The sequence below is a fragment of the Eubalaena glacialis genome, chromosome 3 (genome assembly GCF_028564815.1).
Source record: "Eubalaena glacialis isolate mEubGla1 chromosome 3, mEubGla1.1.hap2.+ XY, whole genome shotgun sequence".
Lineage (NCBI taxonomy): Eukaryota > Metazoa > Chordata > Mammalia > Artiodactyla > Balaenidae > Eubalaena > Eubalaena glacialis.
The window spans coordinates 94,586,692-94,611,613 of record NC_083718.1 but is presented as its reverse complement, the minus strand read 5'-3'; the positions used below and the strand labels follow the sequence as shown (position 1 = coordinate 94,611,613).

The 24,922-nt window shown below is 37.0% G+C and overlaps 1 protein-coding gene across 2 annotated transcripts in view; it reads right to left on the bottom strand.

Annotated features, from left to right (window-relative positions):
• Positions 1–24,922, bottom strand: part of PHTF1 (putative homeodomain transcription factor 1) — a 75,467-nt gene that overhangs the window by 40,200 nt on the left and 10,345 nt on the right. The window contains exons 4-6 of one of the 2 annotated variants that reach the window (XM_061186166.1): positions 7,224–7,293; positions 6,592–6,750; positions 771–927 (exon numbers count right to left, since the gene is read on the bottom strand). In XM_061186166.1, the coding sequence (XP_061042149.1) occupies positions 771–927; positions 6,592–6,750; positions 7,224–7,293 (386 nt within the window). The remainder of the gene's footprint in view (positions 1–770; positions 928–6,591; positions 6,751–7,223; positions 7,294–24,922) is intronic. The other variant, XM_061186168.1, reaches the window with a different exon arrangement.

The following is a 24,922-nucleotide window of genomic DNA, read 5'->3' as shown; positions in this document are numbered from 1 at the left end:
GCACAATATTTGATTTCCTTAGAAAACATTAAATCAATTAAACTGAATTTTCAAGGAATATTCTTTCCTGGAAAAAAAGTTTTGAAAATAACATTCAAAAATAAGTATAAATATGTTGAAATTCTTTGCACCAAATGAAAAAATCTTATATAGTAACTCCTTGGGGGAACAAAAATCTACAGATACTCTGAGAAAGATGACTTTTGTAAGATAATACCATATATATCTAAGAAACCTTTAACAGTTCCAAACCCCACAAATGGCACATAATCAATAAAGACTAGACATGAATTCAATGTGTAGAAAAGTTAAATCTTTATTAAAAGTTTAGAACACTTAGAAATCCATTCTTTTTATATACTATTGAAAAAAGGTAAAAATTTTAGTAGCACTAACCTAATGTACTAAGATCCTTGTTTACAGTGAATTTTCACCAAATGTTAAGACTGAATTATGAAGAAGAATGCTTTTCATTAAAATCATTACTTAAGGTAAATTTTGATAAGGAATAATACAGTATAGGAATTTTCCTTTTAAACAACGGTACTGAATGACAAACCCCCATCCCCCTTGGATTAAAAGTTCATGACAAGGTTTCTAAGCATCAGGGAGAAAAGTAAAAGTAAAGCATTTGGGGTTTTTTTTAAGCCAAAAAAATAATGAAAAATATATGCAAAAGAGGAAGATTTTTTATTAATTTACTCAAAGATTTTGTTCTTCAATGCCTCTCCCAGAAAATACACAACCACAAGTGTAATTTCTCATCTCACCTTCTTCTCCGATTTCCATTGTTTCCCGATGGCCTTGTTATCTGAGTAGACACAATTTGACAGTGGACAGTTCCCATGAGTAGCATAAGGCACAAGGGTCCAAGTACTTCACTTACATTCACAATAGGCATCATAAAATAGAACACGAGTGCTATAACTGAAAAGAAGAGATTTCAAAGTGGAAAGCATTAGGGCTTATCTTTAAAACCAATTCTAATAACTCTACAGATTATTTCTCCAAAAATCTATCATTTAAAGAAGTATACAAGTGAAAGCACATAATTTTCTACAATACAATCCACCTGCACATTAGCTGAGTGAAAATCTGAAGCCCTAGATCACAGAGCAAGTGAAGAATGATGTGTCCAAAGGATCTGCCTTTCTGGAAATATGACAATCTAGATATTCTGAAAGACTTTCCAGCACAAAACAACTAGATCCTGTATAACCCTCTGCAGTACTGCTCTGCTCAGAGACCCAGTATTCTCCAGGGCCCAGAGTTATATGTAGCAATTAACAGAGCTGGGATTTGAACAAAGGCAGCCAGCCTCCAGAATCCTTATTCTTTTTTTTTTTTTTTTGGCCGAGGTGTGGCATGCAGGATCTTAGCTCCCCGACCAGGGATGGAACCCATGCCCCTTGCAGTGGAAGCGTGGAGCCCTAACCACTGGACTGCCAGGGAAGTCCCAGAGTCCTTACTCTTAACTGCCATGCTACGTTGCCTCTTTGTATGTGAGTATGAAATGTCCAAAGAAAAAAGTAATGAAACAAACAGAAAGATATCACAAATTATCTCCCAAAACTTCCAGATACAATTTTACAGATTCGTTCTTTCAGACTTTGACATAAAGATAATTCTTGTGCTATACAAACTTTTCTATGTGGAGAAAAGTTAATTCCATTCCCTAATACCCTGATACCCAAACATAACAACAATAACACCAAAACAATAAACTATAGACCTTGCTGACTTGTGAACGTGGATATAAATTTACCTCTAAAAAGTAACACCATGAAAGCAGGGATTTCTGTCTATTTTGTTCACTGCTGTACCTAGATCAGTACCTGGCACATAGTAAGCACTCGATATTTGTTGAATGAATGACTGAAATACTATCAAAGTAAATTTGACAATACAGCAAAAGAATAATTCACCAAGATCATATAGGGTTTATGCTAGAAGGATAGTAGGAAATCTTTCTCAGAGCCTGGAAGAGTACCTGGCACAGACATGTTAGGCACTAAAGGAATTGTTGACTGAGACTTAACTGATGTAATTTAATAATTTAATACAATGTAGTTTTGATCACATGCATATGTATCATCTCAATTGCCAATTGTGTAAAAGGCCTGTGTCCCTGATTCCTGGGAGGTAACCCCTAAACCCTTGGAATTTTCCAAATGATGAAGTATCTTTGTTATTCATGGTGGGTCCCTTGGACCACAGAGGATAGTTTATGCCAATAAAATGACTAAGGATAGGAGTAGCCGCACCAGAAAGACCAACTATGGAATTAGAGGGCTGGGGCTTTGAGCCACACTGTATCAGCCTGACCTTTGGGGAGGGAATGGGAGCTAAAGACTGAGTTTAACTCCTTGGCCAGTGACTCAATCAAACAGGCCTACATAATAAACCCTCAATAAAAACTCTGGATACCAAAGCTTGGGTGAGCTTCTCTGGTTGGCAATACCTTGTGCATATTGCTATCCATCATGGATGGAAGGGTAACACATCCCTGAGGACGACAAAAACTTCCTGATTGAAGCCCTCCCAGACTTTGCCCTATGCACCCCTTCTAATTTGTATCCTTCTGCTACAATAAAACTATAACGACAGCACTTTCCTGAGTGCTTTGAGTCATTCTACTGAATTGTTAACTCTGAGGGAATGAGTGGGGGACTCTCAAAACTGTAGCCAGTTGGTCAGAGTAAGGGTAGCCCTAGGGACTCCCAAAGTAAGGCTGGTGTCTTGGGAAGGGCTGTGCCTTTAACCTGTGAAGTCTGGTCCAACTCTAGTAGTGAAAAAGCATTCTATAAAAATAGACATTTGTTCCTGATTTGTAATTAATCTTAAATGCCAATCTTTTCTAAAATACTAGGAACATAAAAATATGTCCTTAACATGCTAAAGAATATATATAAGTAGTGCTCGCTCTGGCAGCACATATACTAAAGAATATATAAGTAAAATCAACATGCATCATATTAATGAAAACATTCTGAATAGGAACAAAACATTATGATCACTCTTACTGTTATCACTTAACACTGCTCTGAAAATGTTGACTAATTCAATACAAGTAAATGAAATGTACGAAAAAAGAGGAGACCAACTTTTCATTATGCCAACAACATGGTTGTATAATTAGAAAATCTGAGAGAAGCACCGAAAAACTATTAGAAATAATGAGAGTTTAAAAGGTGGCTGGCTATAACAATCTTAAGTATAAACTAAAGGCTTTCAAATGTAACAGCAATCACCAGTTAAAACACATAAAACAAACAAAAAAAGCCTCATACCTACAGCAGGAGCAACAAAAATAAAAACATAAAATATTTTACTTTAATGTGGAAGCCCCCAAGCATCCTCTGATGGATGATACATATAAACAAAATGTGGTATATACATACAGTTGATTATTATTCATCCTCAAACAGGAAGGAAATTCTGACACATGCTACAAATGGATGAATCTTGAAGACATTATGCTAAGTGAAATAAGGACAAATACTGTATGATTCCATTTATATGAGGTACTCAGAGTGGTCAAGTTCATAGAGACAGAAAGTAGAAGGGTGGTTGGCTGGGGGTAGGAGTAATTGGAGAGTCATTGATTTATGGGTAGAGTTTCAGTTTGGAAAAATGAAAAAAATTCTGGAGATGGATGGTGGTGATGGCTGCCTAACAATGTGAATGTAATTAATGTCATTGAACTGTATACTTAAAAATGGTTAAGATGGTAAATTTCATGTATATTTTACCACAATGAAAAAAAAATTGAGTTTAACAAGATCTATGCAGGCCTTATAAGAAAAAAAAAATTCCTACAAAGCTTTACGGAAAGATATAACAGAAGATTTGATTAAAAGGAGAGATATATCAGGCTTCCCTGGTGGTTCAGTGGTTAAGAATCCGCCTGCCAATGCAGGGGACACGGGTTCGAGCCCTGGTCCGGGAAGATCCCACATGCCACGGAGCAACTAAGCCCGTGCGCCACAACTACTGAGCCTGCGCTCTAGAGCCCGCAAGCCACAACTACTGAGTCCACGTGCTACAACTACTGCAGCCCGTGCGCCTAGAGCCCGTGCTCTGCAACAAGAGAAGCCACCGCAATGAGAAGCCCGCGCACGGCAACAAAGAGTAGCTCCCGCTCACCGCAACTAGAGAAAGCCCGTGCGCAGCAAAGACCCAGTGCAGCCAAAAATAAATAAATAAAATAAATTAATTAATTAAAAAGGAGAGATATATCAATTTTCTCCCCATTCCCTCCAAATATAGCTATACCTATATTTTGGAGTGGGGAGTGGTGAGAAGGGAGTTCCAATCCAAATTCCAATTTTTCTTTTTTTTTTGGTCTTTGATCATGATAAAATAATTCTAAATTATTTTGCAAAGAATAAGCAAGTAAGAACACCTAAGAGAAAATGTTGAAAAACACAGAATAATAGAGGAATACTTGTCCTGCTCAATGTTACTACACATTAAATAACTACAGTAATTAAAGAAATGTGACACAGATATGAGAATAACCAGACAAACTGATGGTGCAGAATATATAGTCCAGAAATAGACCATGGTGTATACGAAAATTTAATACATATAATTTATCTCAGTAAGAAAGAAATTCTTTAATGACAAACATGGGGAAAAATATTTAACTTCACCCTTACAAGTGACCAAAGAAATGTACATTAAACAAGTAAAATACTAATTTTCGTATATCAAATTAGGTAACAATTTTTAAAATTATGATAATGCTAAGATTGTGGTAAAACAGAATCCACTACTTTCCAAAAGAACTGTGTCACCAGCAATTTCACTATATGCACTAAAAGCCTTAAAACGTTTACATTCTTTGATCTGTTAATTCTATTCCAGAGAATAAATTCCAAAGAAATAATATGAAATATGAAAAATTTTGTTCATGATGGTATTATTAATAAGAAAAAACTAGAAACAACTTAATGCTCGTTACATGGGAAGAGTTATGTAAATTATGGTACTTTTATATAATGGACTATAAAGCAGTTATAGAGAGTGTTTATGGTAAACCCTTATGATAGACTCATACAGACATTAAAATGATAGTTTGAAATGATGGTGTGTCCACATGATGGAATATTATGCAGCAACTAAATGACAGTTATGAAAACAATTCAAAAAAACTGACACAGATAAAAGAAAACAAAAATCACCCCAAATCCTTTTACCCTAACCCAACCTCCACCTTTCACCTACTCTTTGTTCTAAGTCATGTCTGTTTGCTCAGGTATAACCATATCTACACTGCCCTCTTTCAGAAAGTGTTCCTGGTAGGCAGTGGAGTATAGTTAAGAGCGTACACTGGGCCCCTGCGCATAGTGAGACGAGAAAAAACACCAGGTAGTGATGTGTAATACAGAAATTAACATAGACTCCCGTGACAGTGACTGAGGGGTGGTACGACTACTTAGAAAGTATAGACAGGGATGGCCTTTCTGTGAAAGTTACATCTGAGCACAGATCCTAAAGATGACAGAAAAGATAGCCACATGAAAAGCCTTACGATTGTTTCAAACAGAAAGAAAAGCCCTGGGTGAGGAATAGAAAAAGGCCTTATGCCTAGAGTAAGCAAGGAGGAGAGTGGTTAAGACATGGCATCCGACAGGTTAGCAGGGGACAGATAACGTAGGGCACCGGAGGCCCTGGTGAGGAGTTTGGGTTTCTATTCCAAGGGCAATGAGAAGTCACTAAAGGGACTTAAAAAAGCAGGAAAATGACATGATAGGGTTTCCATTTCAAAAGATTTCTCTAATTGCTGTGAAAAGAGTGATGGGCAGAAAGAAAGCTCAGAGTAGATGTTATTCCAGTGATCTAGGTGAAGGGATGGCGGTGCTGTGGACTGTGGTGGCAGCAGAGACTAGGATAAGTCGCCAGGACATATTCTGGAGGTCAAACTTACAGACTTGGTGACAGATGGAATACGAGGGTTGATGGTAGAGTAGAATAGGAAGACAATTTTTTGCTTGAAAACTGGGTAGCTGATGGCATAATTCAATGAAATGGGATAAAACCTAAAGAGGAATAAGACTGTATAAAAGAAAAGATTGTAAAAAAAAAAATCAGGAGTTCCATTTTGGATATGATTAAGTTCAAGATACCTATGAAATCTCCATATGGAAATGTCAAACAGGCAGTTGTATTTACAAGCCTGAAGTTCAGCAGAGAGATCTCGCCTGAAAATATAAATTTGAGAATCACCAGTATATCAATTATATTTAAAGGTACAAGGCTTGATGAGAGTACCTAGAGAAGAGAAGAGAATCCCGATCCAACCTAGAGGTAATCCAATATTCAAAGGTCAGACACAGGAAAAGTTTGAAAAGGCCTGGCCAGTGAGACAGGTAGAAAGAAATTCAAGAGAGAAGAGTTAGACAATCATGTTTGCTCTCTCTGAGCCAATAAATTTAAGATGATCTCCAAATGGTGTATGTCCCTTCTTTCTTTGTACGTGAAACCATCAAATGAAAGGGTAAATGTAAGAACAGTAAGGTCTGCATGATCTAACAGCAACAGCAGCAAAAAGAAACTGTCATAATTTATCCCAACTCCTCCAATTACCTTGCATGAGGTAAAGCAGTAGCAGCCAAACAAAGATTCTTAAAGAGGTAACCTGAATCCACCAATTGCTGAAAAATGGAAAAAATACAACTCGAACAAGCCCCTTCCGAGTCAGAGATGTCCACGGAATTTCAGGTTTGGCTTTGGCAAATGTTGAGCCTTTAAATATACAATAAAACAAAATATCAAACACTTATGTACACTAGACTAATGCCCACTTATAACACTACATTAAAAACAGGTGAGAGCAAAAATCAGCACATAACCTGTTCAGTCAAAAAGAATCCTCTTAGATGTTCATTATATATACTAACTTTTGCCTCAATCACTAGGACAGGAGCTCAAAATAAGTCAGGCTTGTTTGAATGGTATACAATATTATTTTTCTTCATTACACAGCAGCAAGTCTCCAAGTTCCTCTATTTCACCCTCATGGAAACCATGTAATTTACATAGCCACACAGTATAAAGCAAAGGGGAAAAAATGCTAAAGCCTGAATGATGCAGGAAGAACACTACTTTTGGAAATTAAAGTATACCATCATATAGGGAAGATATCCAAAAAGAATCTTTAGTACCACTATGAAATAATATAATGATACACCTAAGAAACAATCCAACTTAGAACTCACCTCTGATTAAGTCAACATCAATCAAGTCTGCCTTTATGTGACCCATCTTTTTTGGTTTGTTTTTGAAGCCCTAGAATAAAACAACACAAAATCCAGAAATAAACAACATTTTAAAAACCCTTTTAAAACAAAAGGTAAATTTACGTTTCTTTTTCTCTACACCTGACTCCCTTTTACTGGGTACACTTTAATCCTAATGCTCCTTAAAGGAACCTGTCATTAATATTTGTTTTCGTTTTTAGTTTTATCAAGTAATGCATGCACACACTTTTATCACCTTTAAAAATAATCAAACAGTACCAAAAGGTCAGTAAGTGAAAAACAGGTAGTCCTCTGACCCACCTTACCTCTCCTCCCAATTTCATTCATTAAAAACAAATGCTTTCGGAGGATTAACCAAGATGGCAGAGTAGAAGGACGTGCTCTCACTCCCTCTTGCGAGAGCACCAGAATCACAACTGGCTGCTGGACAATCATCGACAGGAAGACACTGGACTTCACCAAGGAGGATACCCCACGTCCAAGGACAGAGGAGAAGCCACAGTGAGACGGTAGGAAGGGCGCAATCAGAGTAAAATCAAATCCCATAACTGCTGGGTGGGTGACTCACAGACTGGCGAGCACTTATACCACAGAAGTCCACCCACTGGAGTGAAAGTTCTGAGCCCCACGTCAGGCTTCCCAACCTGGGGGTCCGGCAACGGGAGGAGGAATTCATAGAGAATCAGACTTTGAAGCCTAGTGGGAATTGATTGCAGGACTTCGACAGGACTGGGGGAAACAGAGAACGCACTCTTGGAGGGCGTACACAAAATAGTGTGTGCATCGGGACCCAGGGGAAGGAGCAGTGACCCTGGGGGAGACTGAACCAGACATAACTGCTGGTGTTGGGGGGTCTCCTGCAGACGCGGGGGCTGGCTCTGTTTCACCGTGGGGACAAGGACACTGGCAGCGGAGGTTCTGGGAAGTACTCCTTGGCGTGAGCCCTCCCAGAGTCTGCCATTAGCCCCACCAAAGAGCCCAGGTAGGCTCCAGTGTTGGGTGGCCTCAGGCAAAACAACCAACAGGGAGGGAACCCAGCCCCACCCAGCAACAGTCAAGTGGATTAAAGTTTTACAGAGCTCTGACCGCCACAGCAACAGTCAGCTCTACCCACCTCCAGAGCCTCCCATCAAGCCTCTTAGATAGCCTCAACCACCAGAGGGCAGACAGCAGAAGCAAGAAAAACTACACTCCTGCAGCCTGTGGAACAGAAACCACATTTACAGAAAGATAGACAAGATGAAAAGGCAGAGGGCTATATACCAGATGAAGGAACAAGAAAAAACCCCAGAAAAACAACTAAATGAAGTGGAGATAGGCAACCTTCCAGAAAAAGAATTCAGAATAATGATAGTGAAGATGATCCAGGACCTTGGAATAAGAATGGAGGCAAAGATTGAGAAGATGCAAGAAATGATTAACAAAGACCTAGAAGAATTAAAGAACAAACAAACAGAGATGACCAATACAATAACTGAAATGAAAACTACACTAGAAGGAATCAATAGTAGAATAACTGAGGCAGAAGAACGGATAAGTGACCTGGAAGACAGAATGGTGGAATTCACTGCTGCGGAACAGACTAAAGAGAAAAGAATGAAAAGAAATGAAGACAGCCTAAGAGACCTCTGGGACAACATTAAACGCAACAACATTCGCATTATAGGGGTCCCAGAAGGAGAAGAGAGAGAGAAAGGACCAGAGAAAATATTTGAAGAGATTATAGTCGAAAACTTCCCTAACATGGGAAAGGAAATAGCCACCCAAGTCCAGGAAGCGCAGAGAGTCCCATACAGGATAAACCCAAGGAGAAGCATGCCGAGACACATAGTAATCAAAGTGGCAAAAATTAAAGACAAAGAAAAATTATTGAAAGCAGCAAGGGAAAAACGACAAATAACATACAAGGGAACTCCCATAAGGTTAACAGCTGATTTGTCAGCAGAAACTCTACAAGCCAGAAGGGAGTGGCATGATATACTTCAAGTGATGAAAGGGAAGAACCTACAACCAAGATTACTCTACCCAGCAAGGATCTCATTCAGATTTGATGGAGAAATCAAAAGCTTTACAGACAAGCAAAAGCTAAGAGAATTCAGCACCACCAAACCAGCTCTACAACAAATGTTAAAGGAACTTCTCTAAGTGGAAAACACAAGAGAAGAAAAGGACCTACAAAAACAAACCCAAAACAATTAAGAAAATGGTCATAGGAACATACATATCGATAATTACCTTAAATGTGAATGGATTAAATGCTCCAGCCAAAAGACACAGGCTTGCTGAATGGATACAAAAACAAGACCCATATATATGCTGTCTACAAGAGACCCACTTTAGACCTAGGGACACATACAGACTGAAAGTGAGGGGATGGAAAAAGATATTCCATGCAAATGGAAATCAAAAGAAAGCTGGAGTAGCTATACTCATATCAGATAAAATAGACTTTAAAATAAAGAATGTTACAAGAGACAAGGAAGCACACTACATAATGATCAAGGGATCAATCCAAGAAGAAGATATAACAATTATAAATATATATGCACCCAACATAGGAGCACCTCATTACATAAGGCAATTGCTAACAGCTATAAAAGAGGAAATTGATAGTAACACAATAATAGTGGGGGACTTTAACACCTCACTTACACCAATGGACAGATCATCCAAAATGAAAATAAATAAGGAAACAGAAGCTTTAAATGACACAATAGACCAGATAGATTTAATTGATATTTATAGGACATTCCATCCAAAAACAGCAGATTACACGTTCTTCTCAAGTGCGCACGGAACATTCTCCAGGATAGATCACATCTTGGGTCACAAATCAAGCCTCAGTAAATTTAAGAAAATTGAAATCATATCAAGCATCTTTTCTGACCACAACGCTATGAGATTAGAAATGAATTACAGGGGAAAAAGCATAAAAAACACAAACACATGGAGGCTAAACAATACGTTACTAAATAACCAAGAGATTACTGAAGAAATCAAAGAGGAAATCAAAAAATACCTAGAGACAAATGACAATGAAAACACGACAACCCAAAACCTATGGGATGCTGCAAAAGCAGTTCTAAGAGGGAAGTTTATAGCTATACAAGCCTACCTAAAGAAACAAGAAAAATCTCAAGTAAACAATCTAACCTTACACCTAAAGAAACTAGAGAAAGAAGAACAAACAAAACCCAAAGTTAGCAGAAGGAAAGAAATCATAAAGATCAGAGCAGAAATAAATGAAATAGAAACAAAGAAAACAATAGCAAAGATCAATAAAACTAAAAGCTGGTTCTTTGAGAAGATAAACAAAATTGATAAGCCATTAGCCAGACTCATCAAGAAAAAGAGGGAGAGGACTCAAATCAATAAAATCAGAAATGAAAAAGGAGAAGTTACAACAGACACCGCAGAAATACAAAGCATCCTAAGAGACTACTACAAGCAACTTTATGCCAATAAAATGGACAACCTGGAAGAAATGGACAAATTCTTAGAAAGGTATAACCTTCCAAGACTGAACCAGGAAGAAGCAGAAAATATGAACAGACCAATCACAAGTAATGAAATTGAAACTGTGATTAAAAATCTTCCAACAAACAAAAGTCCAGGACCAGATGGCTTCACAGGTGAATTCTATCAAACATTTAGAGAAGAGCTAACACCTATCCTTCTCAAACTCTTCCAAAAAATTGCAGAGGAAGGAACACTCCCAAACTCATTCTATGAGGCCACCATCACCCTGATACCAAAACCAGACAAAGACACTACAAAAAAAGAAAATTACAGACCAATATCACTGATGAATATAGATGCAAAAATCCTCAACAAAATACTAGCAAACAGAATCCAACAACACATTAAAAGGATCATACACCACGATCAAGTGGGATTTATCCCAGGGATGCAAGGATTCTTCAATATACGCAAATCAATCAATGTGATACACCATATTAACAAATTGAAGAATAAAAACCATATGATCATCTCAATAGATGCAGAAAAAGCTTTTGACAAAATTCAACACCCATTTATGATAAAAACTCTCCAGAAAGTAGGCATAGAGGGAACCTACCTCAACATAATAAAGGCCATATATGACAAACCCACAGCAAACATCATTCTCAATGGTGAAAAACTGAAAGCATTTCCTCTAAGATCAGGAACAGGACAAGGATGTCCACTCTCACCACTATTATTCAACATAGTTCTGGAAGTCCTAGCCACGGCAATCAGAGAAGAAAAAGAAATAAAAGGAATACAAATTGGAAAAGAAGAAGTAAAACTGTCACTGTTTGCAGATGACATGATACTATACATAGAGAATCCTAAAACTGCCACCAGAAAACTGCTAGAGCTAATTAATGAATATGGTAAAGTTGCAGGATACAAAATTAATGCACAGAAATCTCTTGCATTCCTATACACTAATGATGAAAAATCTGAAAGAGAAATTATGGAAACACTCCCATTTACCATTGCAACAAAAAGAATAAAATACCTAGGAATAAACCTACCTAGGGAGACAAAAGACCTGTATGCAGAAAACTATAAGACACTGATGAAAGAAATTAAAGATGATACCAACAGATGGAGAGATATACCATGTTCTTGGATTGGAAGAATCAACATTGTGAAAATGACTATACTACCCAAAGCAATCTACAGATTCAATGCAATCCCTATCAAATTACCAATGGCATTTTTTACGGAGCTAGAAAAAATCATCTTAAAATTTGTATGGAGACACAAAAGACCCCGAATAGCCAAAGCAGTCTTGAGGGAAAAAAACGGAGCTGGAGGAATCAGACTCCCTGACTTCAGACTATACTACAAAGCTACAGTAATCAAGACAATATGGTACTGGCACAAAAACAGAAACATAGATCAATGGAACAAGATAGAAAGCCCAGAGATAAACCCACGCACCTATGGTCAACTAATCTATGACAAAGGAGGCAAAGATATACGATGGAGAAAAGACAGTCTCTTCAATAAGTGGTGCTGGGAAAACTGGACAGCTACATGTAAAAGAATGAAATTAGAATACTCCCTAACACCATACACAAAAATAAACTCAAAATGGATTACAGACCTAAATGTAAGACTGGACACTATAAAACTCTTAGAGGAAAACATAGGAAGAACACTCTTTGACATAAATCACAGCAAGATATTTTTTGATCCACCTCCTAGAGTAATGGAAATAAAAACAAAAATAAACAAATGGGACCTAATGAAACTTCAAAGCTTTTGCACAGCAAAGGAAACCATAAACAAGATGAAAAGACAACCCTCAGAATGGGAGAAAATATTTGCAAACGAATCAACGGACAAAGGATTAATCTCCAAAATATATAAACAGCTCATTCAGCTCAATATTAAAGAAACAAACACCCCAATCCAAAAATGGGCAGAAGACCTAAATAGACATTTCTCCAAAGAAGACATACAGATGGCCAAGAAGCACATGAAAAGATGCTCAACATCACTAATTATTAGAGAAATGCAAATCAAAACTACAATGAGGTATCACCTCACACCAGTTAGCATGGGCATCATCAGAAAATCTACAAACAACAAATGCTGGAGAGGGTGTGGAGAAAAGGGAACCCTCTTGCACTGTTGGTGGGAATGTAAATTGATACAGCCACTATGGAGAACAGTATGGAGGTTCCTTAAAAAACTAAAAATAGAATTACCATATGACCCAGCAATCCCACTACTGGGCATATACCCAGAGAAAACCGTAATTCAAAAAGACACATGCACCCGAATGTTCATTGCAGCACTATTTACAATAGCCAGGTCATGGAAGCAACCTAAATGCCCATCAACAGACGAATGGATAAAGAAGATGTGGTACATATATACAATGGAATATTACTCAGCCATAAAAAGGAACGAAATTGAGTCATTTGTTGAGACGTGGATGAATCTAGAGACTGTCATACAGAGTGAAGTAAGTCAGAAAGAGAAAAACAAATATCGTATATTAACGCATGTATGTGGAACCTAGAAAAATGGTACAGATGAGCCGGTTTGCAGGGCAGAAGTTGAGACACAGATGTAGAGAACAGACATATGGACACCAAGGGGGGAAAACTGCGGTGGGGTGGGGATAGTGGTGTGCTGAATTGGGCGATTGGGATTGACATGTATACACTGATGTGTATAAAATTGATGACTAATAAGAACCTGCAGTATAAACAAACAAACAAAACAACTAATACTAAACTTTCATTGGGTTATTTGTATGGGAATATGTTAATATAAATGTTTCAGACATTACATGAAATTTCTAAAAATCTTATATGTTCTGGTATAATGTTATAAGTCATAATCCTAGTTATTACTTTAAAATGTATATCTCAGAAATAACTAATTTTCTTGTCAACTGCATTATTATGAACTTTCATCAAATCTTTAACCGTGGTCATTTTTAAGTCTTTTGTCATTTACAGACAGTTCTGGGTGTACTCTGATGCTTTTGTAAATATGTTCCTATAAAAGGGTTTCATCTTCAGGAAATTCATGGAAAAGACTCTGACAAGTACAGGTTTCTGGTACCTGACTGTACTGCTGAACTGAATGAATAAGCATTTTCAGAACTCTAATGAAAAACTGATGAGCTCATAAAAGTGCTAACAAAAGATCAAGATGAAAAAAAAAAATTAATTACATGGGACTGAGTGAACTGATGAGGATGAGTATAATTTTTGTGACTTTCTGGTTGAATTTAAAAAAAGAAAAAATCCCACAAGAACTCAGAGGCAAAGAATATACAAATCAATTTTCACTGCAAAGTAAAGGAGCTGTTGCAGTGGAGGATTACTGGACTGAATGTCAATATTATGACATAGTATGAGTGTGTTTCATGTTTGGTAATTGCAATCATTGTTGCTTTTGTTGTGGTCATCCATGTACAATGCTTGGTGTCAGTCTATTTATCTCTTGTAAAAATAAAATACAGTGTGTGTGGAAAAAAAAAAACAAAAAACAAAAAAACAAATGCTTTCATCTTTTTTCAGCTGTTTCTCTTGGTATTTACTTACATAGGTCTAAATAATATGTTTATACTGCTATTTTTCAATTTATTGATTTTAAAAATCACCTATGAACTCCTAATATAGTATATGAGAATTTAGCTCTCTTACACTACTAATTCCCACCTCCTCACTTCCACCCCAAAAACATATATCCTCACAATATAGTCAATTAATTTGTGACAAATCAGTAATCAGTAGTTAGAGAATGATCACTATGAAATATCATTCCTTGTTCACTCTATTTATATGCTTCCTTCTATTCTATGAGGTCAGTGAAAATATTTATCAGTTTCCAAATACTCAAATGCCAAAAAATTAATCAAAGTCCTTTTTTTTCCTTAAAGAAAAAAAATCCCTGGAAACCCCCTTCCCAGGACCCTCTATCTTCCTGCTGGAATTGGACTGGTTGCTCTCTGGGCCTGTTGCATGGCTGTAATCCCAGAACTGCTCACTCTCATCCTGACAATCCCCTTCCCCCCTCTCTGTGGTAAGTCCCTATTTGCTGCATCCATATCTTCTGGGAGCACATTCCTTCCGTAGCTTCCTGAGAAAGGGGTCACAGAAGACAGTGTTTTCAATCCTTGCACGTCTGAAAATGATTTCATTCTACCCTTATACTTGATTAAAAGTTACCCTAGATGCAGAATTCTAAGTTGTTAATAATTTTCCCTCCGGAATTGAGACACTGTTCCATGGTTTTCTAGCTTCCAGTGTAGCTGTTGCAAACTCCAATGCCATTCTGATTCCTGATCCTTTGAATGTGAATTGTTTCCTTCCTCTTAATCCTCACTTTATTCATGGTGTTCAGAATGATGTGCCTTTTTTTTTTTTTTTGACAGAAGTGACATTTATGATAAAACATGTATTTTATTTTATCACATAATGATATGCCTTGATTATGAGTCTTTTATCATCTATTGTGCTGAGAATCCCTTCCATATAGAAATACATGTCTTTCAGTTTTAGGGAAGTTTTCTTATAATTTATATTTAAATTTCTTCCCTTTTAAGACTTTTGACTTTTCTCTCCTATTTTCTACCTCTTTTGTCTTTCTGTTCTGCTTTCTAGAAATTTCTTCAAATTCTTCTATTACATTTTTCATTTTGATTCTTTGGGTTCATTCCTTTCTCTTCTCTTTCATCCTGGAAGATTTCTTCAAATATCTAGTAATCATTGGCTGTCCACTTATGTATTAGAATGAGGAGTTAAAACCTGATGGACATTTTATTTCAAGGTATATACCCAAGAGAAACATATATAAATTTCACTAAATAATGTGTACAAAACGTTCCTAGAAGAATTATTTATAAAAGCCCCAAATTGGAAACTACCCATCAAAAATAATCAGAAATTGCCCAGCGGCAGTAGAATGGATAATAATTGTGGCGCTATAGTGAATAAACTACAATTATGCGACAACATGACTGGATCTCACATACATAATATTGAACAAAAGAAACGTAATACTGAACAAAAGAAATTAGACTCAAAAGTGTATGTACTGTATAATTTCATTTATGTAAGGCTCAAGATAGGCAAAAATTAACCTATGGTGCTAGTAGTAAGGATACGGGTTACCTCTGTTGGTAACTGGAAGAGCATGGGATGGGGAGCTGTGTTACTCCTAATGTTCTGTTTCTTGATCTGAGTGTTTATCACATGGTTATGTTCCATTTGTGAAAATTCCTCAAGCTGTACACTTATAATTCTGGGGTGGGTGGGTGTGTGTGAGTATAGGTCCCCCACTTTTCAAAAGTTTGCTTTACACCATTTCGCTTTTACAAAAGACCTACGTTAGTACCTGTTTTCTTTCACTAACGGAAAAAAATCCAAAGAGGATTTTTACTTTTACGAAAAAAGGTGAAGAGCATAAACAGCGTTCCGTGATCTCAGGGAGCTCTTCCAGAGGCAGCACGCACCCGAGCAGGGAAAGCAGCACCACCAGGCTCCTTCCCCGGGAGCACACCCCGCATCTCAGCATCAAGCCCCCATAGCTTTGAAAGGTGTCTGTGAGCATCTGTGCTGTATTTCGATGTATTTTGTGCATCTGTTAGCAAGATGTGTCCTAAGGTAACTGCTTCTTCACAATTGCCATTTCGGCTTACGAAAAGTTTCACAGGAACACTCCACTTTTGGATAATGGGGGAAACCTGGTAACTCATATTCACTGAATATGCTTTATTTTATTAACACATAGACAATGGTTTTACAGGAAAAACTCGGGATTTGAAAGTCATGATAACCTTGCTGTATATTATGACTCAAAAGCAAATTTGTGAATTAGCTTTTGTGTTTAAAAATCCTGGTTTGCCTAACAGTTTTGTTTCATTACTATTAATAACTGTTTTAAAAGATGAATTTTAATTTCGTGCTCAGTCAACACTTGTACATGCTATTTCCTGATCAAGTTTTTAAAATTAGATATTTAACCATTAAAATTATTGTAAAAATTAAACGTCAGAGTAATTTGCTATTTCTCTAGTTTAGATATTGAGCCAATATTGATCTTTGGTTCTGTTTAACTAAAAGATGCAGCCAAACAATTTCTTTAAAGTGAACCCTATGTTTCTATCCAATTAACTACAAACTGTAGATTTTAACAACAACAAAAAGAGTTTTAAAACTCTAAATGTAATAAAATTAAATCTAAGAAGGAATCAAATTTTGATAATTAGACATTTCAGGGGCAAAAATAACCCTTTGGAAAAAACATGTGCACTAATTTTTGAAATATGCATAGTATTCATGGAAATAACAATGATCTTGTGCTACATTTGAAATCAGAAATGAAAATTTTAAAAGTAAAGATATCACTGTATTATATTCTAACAGACATAGGCCTTGTGGACATTTGCAGCAGTACTATTCTAACTAAAGAAGCTTAAAGTGCCTTAACTTTAGAGCCACGTTAATTTTTCTACTTTCTTTGCTTTCTAGACTTTTCACCTACAATGTTATAGAATCAGAATTAGCATTATCTAAAGGTAAACACCAAATTATGAAAACCTCCCTCAGCAATAGAAACACATTCATTCACTCACTTAGTCAACAAATATGCAATATGTTTCTTCCGTATGCCAGATAAGCTACTTGAGCTAAGCATAGAGCAATAAGGAGGTCAAAGCACGGCTCTGTCTTCAGAGTGTGCACGCACAGAAGGGAAAACAGACAATAAAGTCAAATGTTTGAGGGTTCCTCAGGAAAACACCCCCTGAACTTCCCTCGCCATTTTTTGGACAAAAATCATTAAGAAATTTATGACCACTGTTCTTGAGCCAGATAAGAAAGTCGCTAGATACTTTTATATGTGTCTGTGCTGAGGAAGAATAAAAAACACATGCCATGCTTTTGTTTTAGGATCCTTCTGCTTGATCCTACATATTCTACAGTATGTATAGTGAGAGGCAACACGCGCACGGCACTACTCTAAGCACTTTACATAAACTTACGTTAATTTGTTTAACTCATTTAGTCCTCACAACTGTCCTGTGAGACAGGCACCTTCATTATCTTCACTTTACAGATGAGGAAAACAAGGCACAGAGACTCTGACCCGTTCATCATCACTACAAACCACTACACATCCTGCCTCTCACTATACAGTACAAAATGCATTCCTAATCTATGTAGGGAGAGATTTTGAGATAAACAAGATTGCATGCCTCTGAAAGGTTCCATGGGATTAATAAACCCTGGGAGCTGTGAGTGAATTTCCTTATTGGCCACAACCCAGGGCCACAACCTAGCAGCCCACGATAAAACTGTAGGAGAAAATTGGGATACCCCTGCACTAGGTGCTAGAGCAGTGGTCTGGAAATTTTCTGCAGAGCCCAGCTACTGGCTGTATTCAGCCCTCTCTATTGTTTGTTCCCCACAGAGCTGTGTAATATCTTCAAAGCTCAGAACCACCTGACTGATGTAGTTCCTACTTATAGGCAGAGGGACTAAAGCACTGGAAATACTGCTGCAGTATTGTTGGACTCCATGTTTAAAAGGGAATAAAAGACAAGTGAAACCCTGCAACACATCTCTCTCTCTTGGTGTGCTGAAATGTCCATTTTATTGCCACTGATTCTATACTACTGTATAGTAGTCGGGCACAAAGAGAGAAGTCACCTGATTTAGAGCAGATGATGAACAACAAAACAACAATTACAAGGCAAGTACAGCACTATAGGAATATGTGTAAAGGACACCTAACTCAGATTTAAGAAGTCAAAGAAAGATTTCCAAAGGAAAATAATACCTGATCCGAGACCTGAAGGGTGTATAAGAATTTGCAAAGAAGGACATGGGTTGTAGCAAAAGGGGAAATTAAGAAAAGTATATGAGAAGACCTCGAAATAAGAGATAGCATGACAAAAACTAAAGTTCAAGAAGGCCTAAAGCAGAGTGAAAGTGAAAAAGGGGTTAAGGTATGAAAGAGAGAAACTGGAGAGGTAAGCAGAAGACAGATTTTGAAGACTATAATCATGCTAAGAGTGTGCATTTATCATAAGGATAACAGGAAGTCAGAGAACAGTTTTAAATATGAGAAAGACAATCAGATTTGTGTTAAAACAAAAAGAAAATAACAATAAGCCGGCTTCAGTGATTATTGAGGGGTGAAGGGGGAAACGGGGGCAGAGAAAACAGAAAGTTAAAAAAGTGACTCCAGTAACCTAGATCAGGAGTGGACAAACTTTGTCTGTAAAGGGCATATGGTATTTTAGGGTTTGTGAGCTGTACCACCTGTGTGCTAGTACTCAACCCAGCCACTGTTGCACGAAGGCTGACTTAGACACAGACAATAAACATGTAAAACATGAAGTCTGCAGTGCTCCAGCGAGTCTGGCTGCAGGCAATAGTTTGTGGACCAGATGAGGGCAGACAACAGGTCAGTCCAGGCCATCAGAAGCATGACCTAGGAAAAGTATGCATAGTCAAAAAATACAAGAAGGTAGAATCCAGAAGTCTTGGTAATTCAAAATGTGGGATCAGTGTGAAGGTGAGGCCACAGAAGAATTCCAAACCCCAACTTTAGCACTCTAACTGCTCACTGAATAGGAAAGGTGAGAGAAGGCACAGGGCTGGTCAAGGTAGGGGAGGTCACATTCTGCTCACAGCCCTCTGGCCAAGCTGGAAATCTGTGGGGCAAGGAAGGACTCTCCTCCCACAGGAAGGCACTGCGAGTCACATGACAAAAGGTGAAGACATAACAATTTTCTTAACAGTTGAAGATGAGGAGATAGCCTTCTAACTTAGCCTTTCTGTACTTCAGTTCCTTCACCTGTAAAATGAGAATGATAATATATCTACCTCGTGGAATTGTTGTAAGGATCTATTAAGAAAGCGAGAGAGACAGAGAAAGAGAAGTTCTTAAAATAATACAAGACAGATTCTAAATATTCATTATCATTATTATTATTATACCACCAAAAACACATACACATGCCCTCCCGCATGCACTATAGTTTCCCCCATATAGTTTTCTCACAATTTTAGTTAAATCAATATTTGATGTTTAGAGTATTATGATTACATAAAACATGTTCCCACCTAAGTCAAGTAGTAACCAATGATTATATTTCTTTTCTTGGAAATTTTGTTTGCCCTGAAATTGTTAATTGCCTCATGTTCCCCCCTACCTTTATAAATAGGAATTGTATATATTTAAGATATACAATGTGAGGCTTTGATATACATATACATTGTGAAATGATTACCACAATCAAGCTAATTAACATATCCATCACCTCAGACTGTTAGTATTTTTTGGCATTTTTGTGTGTTGCATACATTTAAAATCTACTCTCTTAGCAAATTTCAAGTATACGATACAGTATTATAAACTATAGTCACCATGCTGTATATTAGATCTCCCAAATTTATTCATCTTATAACTGCAAGTCTGTTACCTTTGACCAACATCTCCCCATTTCCCCCACACCTCAGCCCCTGGTGACCATTCTACTCTCTGCTTCTATGAGTTTGACTCTTTTAGATTCCACTTATAAGTGAGATTTTGCAGTATTTGCTTTCTGTGTTTGTTTTATTTCACTTAGTGTGATGCCCTCCAGATTCATCTGTGTTGTAACAAATGGTAGGATTTCCTTCTTTTTAAAGGCTGAATAATATTCCACCTCATGAGACAGACAGAGAGATAGGGCACATTTTCTTTACCTATTCATCTGTCAACAGACACTTGGGTTGTTTCCATATCTTGGCTACCATGAATAATGCTGCAATGAATATTAAGTGCATATATCTCTTCAAGAAAGTAATTTTATTTCCTTTGGATAAATATCCAGGAAGAGGGATTGTTGGATCATAAGGTAGTTCTATTTTTATTTTTTTGAGGAGCCTCCATACTCTTTTCCATAACAGCTGTACCAATTTACATTCCCACCAACAGTATACAACGGTTTCCTTTTCTCTGTATCCTTACTAACGCTAATTATCTTTTGACTTCTCTGATAATTGTCATCCTAACAGGAATGAGGTGATGTTTCACTGTGGTTTTGATTTACATTTCCTTAATGATTAGAGATGTTGAGCACGTTTTCATACACCTGCTGGCCACTTGTATGTCCTTTCTAGAAAAATGTCTATACAGGCCCTTTGCCTATTTTTTAATTGGATTAGGTTGCATTTTATATTGTTGATGTTTCCTTTGCTGTACAAAAACTTCTTAGTTTGATATAGTCACATTTGTTTATTTTTGCTTTTGTTGCCTGTGCTTTTGGTGTCAAATTCAAAAAAATCATTTCCAAGACCAATGTCAAAGAGATTTTTCCCTATGTTTTCTTCTAGGAGTTATACAGTTTCAGGTCTTACATTTAAGTCTTTAATCCATTTTTAGTTTATTTTTGTGTTTGGTGTAAAATAAGGGTCTGATATCGTTCTTTTGCATGAAGATATCCAGTTTCCCAACACCACTTATTGAAGAGACTGTCATTTCTCCATTGTGTATTCTTGGTGCCTTTGCCAAAGATTAGTTGACCCTATGTGCATGGGTTTACTTCTGGGCTCTCTATTCTGTCCCACTGCTCTATGTGTCTTTTATGCCAGTACCATACTGTTTTTATTACTATAGCTTTGTAATATAATTTGAAATCAGAAAGTGAAATGAGATGTCTCCAGCTTTGGTCTTCTTGTTCAAGATTGCTTTAGCTGTTTGGGGTCCCTTTGTGGTTCCATATGAATCTTATTTTTTCTGTATCAGTTAAAAATGCCATTGGACTTTTGATAGAGATTGCTTTGAATCTGTAGATTGCTTTGGGTAGTATGGACATTTTAACAATATCTTTTTCCTTTTCCAAATAATAGATTTTGTTTTCTCTTCCAGTTTTATTGAAATATAAAGACATAGAGCACTGTATAAGTTTAAGGTGTACAGCACAGTGATTCGACTTACATACATCATGAAATAATTACAAGTTTAGAGAACATCCAATATTTCACATAGATACAAAATTAACAAAATAGAAAAAAAAGTTTTTTCCTTGTGATGAGAACTCTTAGGACTTACTCTCTTAACAACTTTCAAATATAACATACAGCAGTGTTAATTACATTTATCATGTTGTACATTACATTTTAACAGTAGGAATTCTTCCAATCAATGAGCATGAGCTACCTTTCATTTGTGTCTTCTTCAATTTCTTTCATCAATGTTTCATATTTTTCAGTGTACAGATCTTTCACCTTCTTGTTTAATTTATTCCTAAGCACTTTATTCTTTTTGATGCTATCGTAAATGGAACTGCTTTCTTAATTTCTTTTGCAGACAGTTCATTGTAAGTGTATAAAATTTTTCCTTTTCACTTGTCTCAAAATTTTTAATTGATTCTTTGACCCATTGGTTGTTCAAGATTATATTGTTTAATTTCCACACTTTTTTGAATTTTCCAGTTTTCCTCCTGTTATCAATTTCTACTTTAATAACACTGTGGTCAAAAGATACCTGATATAAATTCAATCTTCTTAAATTTGTTAAGACTTTGTTTCATGGCCTAACATATGATCTATCCTGAAGCAGGTTTCATGTGCACTTGAGAATGTGTATTGTGCTGCTGATGGATGGAATGTTCTGTATATGTCTGTTAGGTTCATTTAGTCTAAAGTGCAGTTCAAGCCCAACGTTTCCTTATTGATTTTCTGTCTGGATGATCTATCCATTGTTGAAAGTTGGATACTGAAGTCCCCTACTAGTACTGTATTGCTCTCTATTTCTCCCCTTAGGTCTGTTTATATTTGCTTTATATATTTAGGTGCTCCTATGTTGGGATGTAAGGACTGTTCAACATCCACAAACCAATTGAATACACCACATTATCCAGACGAAGGATAAAAATCATATTATCATCTCAATAAATGCAGAAAAAGCATTTGACTAAATTCAACACCCATTTATGATAAAAACTCAGCAAAGTGAGTATAGAGGGAAAGAAACTCAACATAAGAAAGGCCATATATGACAAGCTTCATTTTTTTCATTCACTTAACTTTCTACATATATATTACTAATTCATTTTGAAACTCCCTATAAGTGTTATAATCTGCTCCCAGTGTGCTCAAACACAACAAACACTGGTTTCTTTTTTTTCCTCCTTGAAGATGTCTATATACCACAGTTTCCTGTCCTCCTGCTCCTTTCTGGTCTTGTTATTTTCTAGGCCTCATAAATGAACTTTCATCTTGGGACATCTCTTAAGAATCCAGAATTCTTTTTACCTCTCTCTGTGTCGGCCATCCTGTCTCCTGATACTATGGATTCCTCTTTTTTGGTTTACTCACTCGTATACAGTACACGTCCTCCTCTGAGGGAAGACATGAGTGACACACTTTTTAGACTTTGATGGTTTGAATATATTTTCATGTGATGCCTTTATACTTGGTTAATAGTTAGACTGGGCATAAAGTTGTAGATTGAAAGCCATTTTCTCTGAGAACTTTGAAGGTTCCATCGTCTTCGAACTTCCAGATGAGCCAGAAGTTGCTGCTGAGAGGCCCAATGTCATTCTGACTCCCAATCTTGTATAAGATCTGTTTTGATCCTTCTCTCTATTCCCTGCTTAACCCAGGCTCTAATTTCTAATTTCTTGTGATGTTGTGATTTGTAAAAAGAAATTTATTTTGGTCTCTGTCCCCAGTTCCTTGACACAGGGCTCCCGAAACCCTTGTAATTTCCTGGGTGACAAGAGTGCCTTTTGTTCTAATGAGGCAACTCTAGGTGGGCTCCTGGATGGCTCCTGGATGAGGGCTGGTCACCAGAAGGAACAAACTATGATTAGAAGCTTGGAATTTTCAGGCCCTCCCTCTCCCCCATTCTCTTGCAAAGGGAGAAGGGCTGAAAACAGAGTTAATGATTGATCATGCCTACTAGATGAAGCCTCCATGAAGTTCAGAGAGCTTCCAGGTTGGTGAACACATCCACTCCAGTAGGGTGACATACCCCAAACTCCACAGGGACAGAAGCTCCTGTGCTCTGGACCCTTCCAGACCCCACCCTATGTATCTCTTCATCTGGCTATTCATCTGTATCCTTTATCATATTCCTTAATAAACTGGTAAATGTTTAAGGAAGTGTTTCCCTGAGTTCTGTGAACCACCCTAGGAAATTAATCAAACCTGAGGAGAAGGTTGTGGGAACTTCTGACTTGTAGCCAAATTGGACAGAAGTTGGGGGTAACCTAGGACCTACTTCTTGCAGTTGGCATCCAAAGTGGGGTAGGAGCAGTCTTGTGGGACCAAGCCCTTAACCTGCGTGAGCTGACACTACCTCCAGGTACACAGTGTCAGAAATGAGTTGAATTGTAGGATACCCAGCTGGTGTCACAGAGAATTGCCTGGTGTAGGGAAAAACCTCCACATATTTAGTGACCAGAAGTGGTGTTTTGTGTGAATAAAGGAGACTTACAGGAGAAACACAAGAGGCAGATTGAACTGAATCTTTCTAAAATTTAGTTCTGAAATTTCATAATAATGCTGATCACTCAAAAGATCCTTCTGATCTGTAAATGTGTGTATTTCAGCTCTGGGAAATTTTAAAATATTATTTATTTGATAATCTCTTCTCCTCCACGTATTTCCGTTTCCTGGAACACCTATTAGTTGGATTTTAGGCTTCCTGCATGAACTGCACTCACTTTTCTATTTTCTTTTTCCTTGCTCTTTCATACTATTTTTCTGGGAAATGGCCTCAACTTTATCTTCCAACTTTTCTACTGAATTTACTTTGGTTATTTTTATTTTCTGGTTCTCTTACTTTTTCATCTATAGACTTTTTTAAAAATAGTATGCCGTTCTTTAAATATATTAATTATATCTTTAAAAATAGTATTCTTATAATTCCTGTATCATTTTTTAAAATCTCTTTCCTTCTTTTTCTTTAGGTCTCAAATATTTGAGCATCTTCAATTATCCATTTACACTTAAGAGTGAAGCACTAACATGCTGAATGCCCATTCAGTATGCAGTAGGGGAAGCTTGTTGCACAGTGGCCGCGTTGTAGAGAGTAGACAGCCATTTCACTTCCAGTATCCTTAAGTCTTTTCAGTCAGCTTGTACAAAAAGAAATTCCAGTCTTCTGTTTAGAGCTTATAAACCTGGCCACCAGACTTT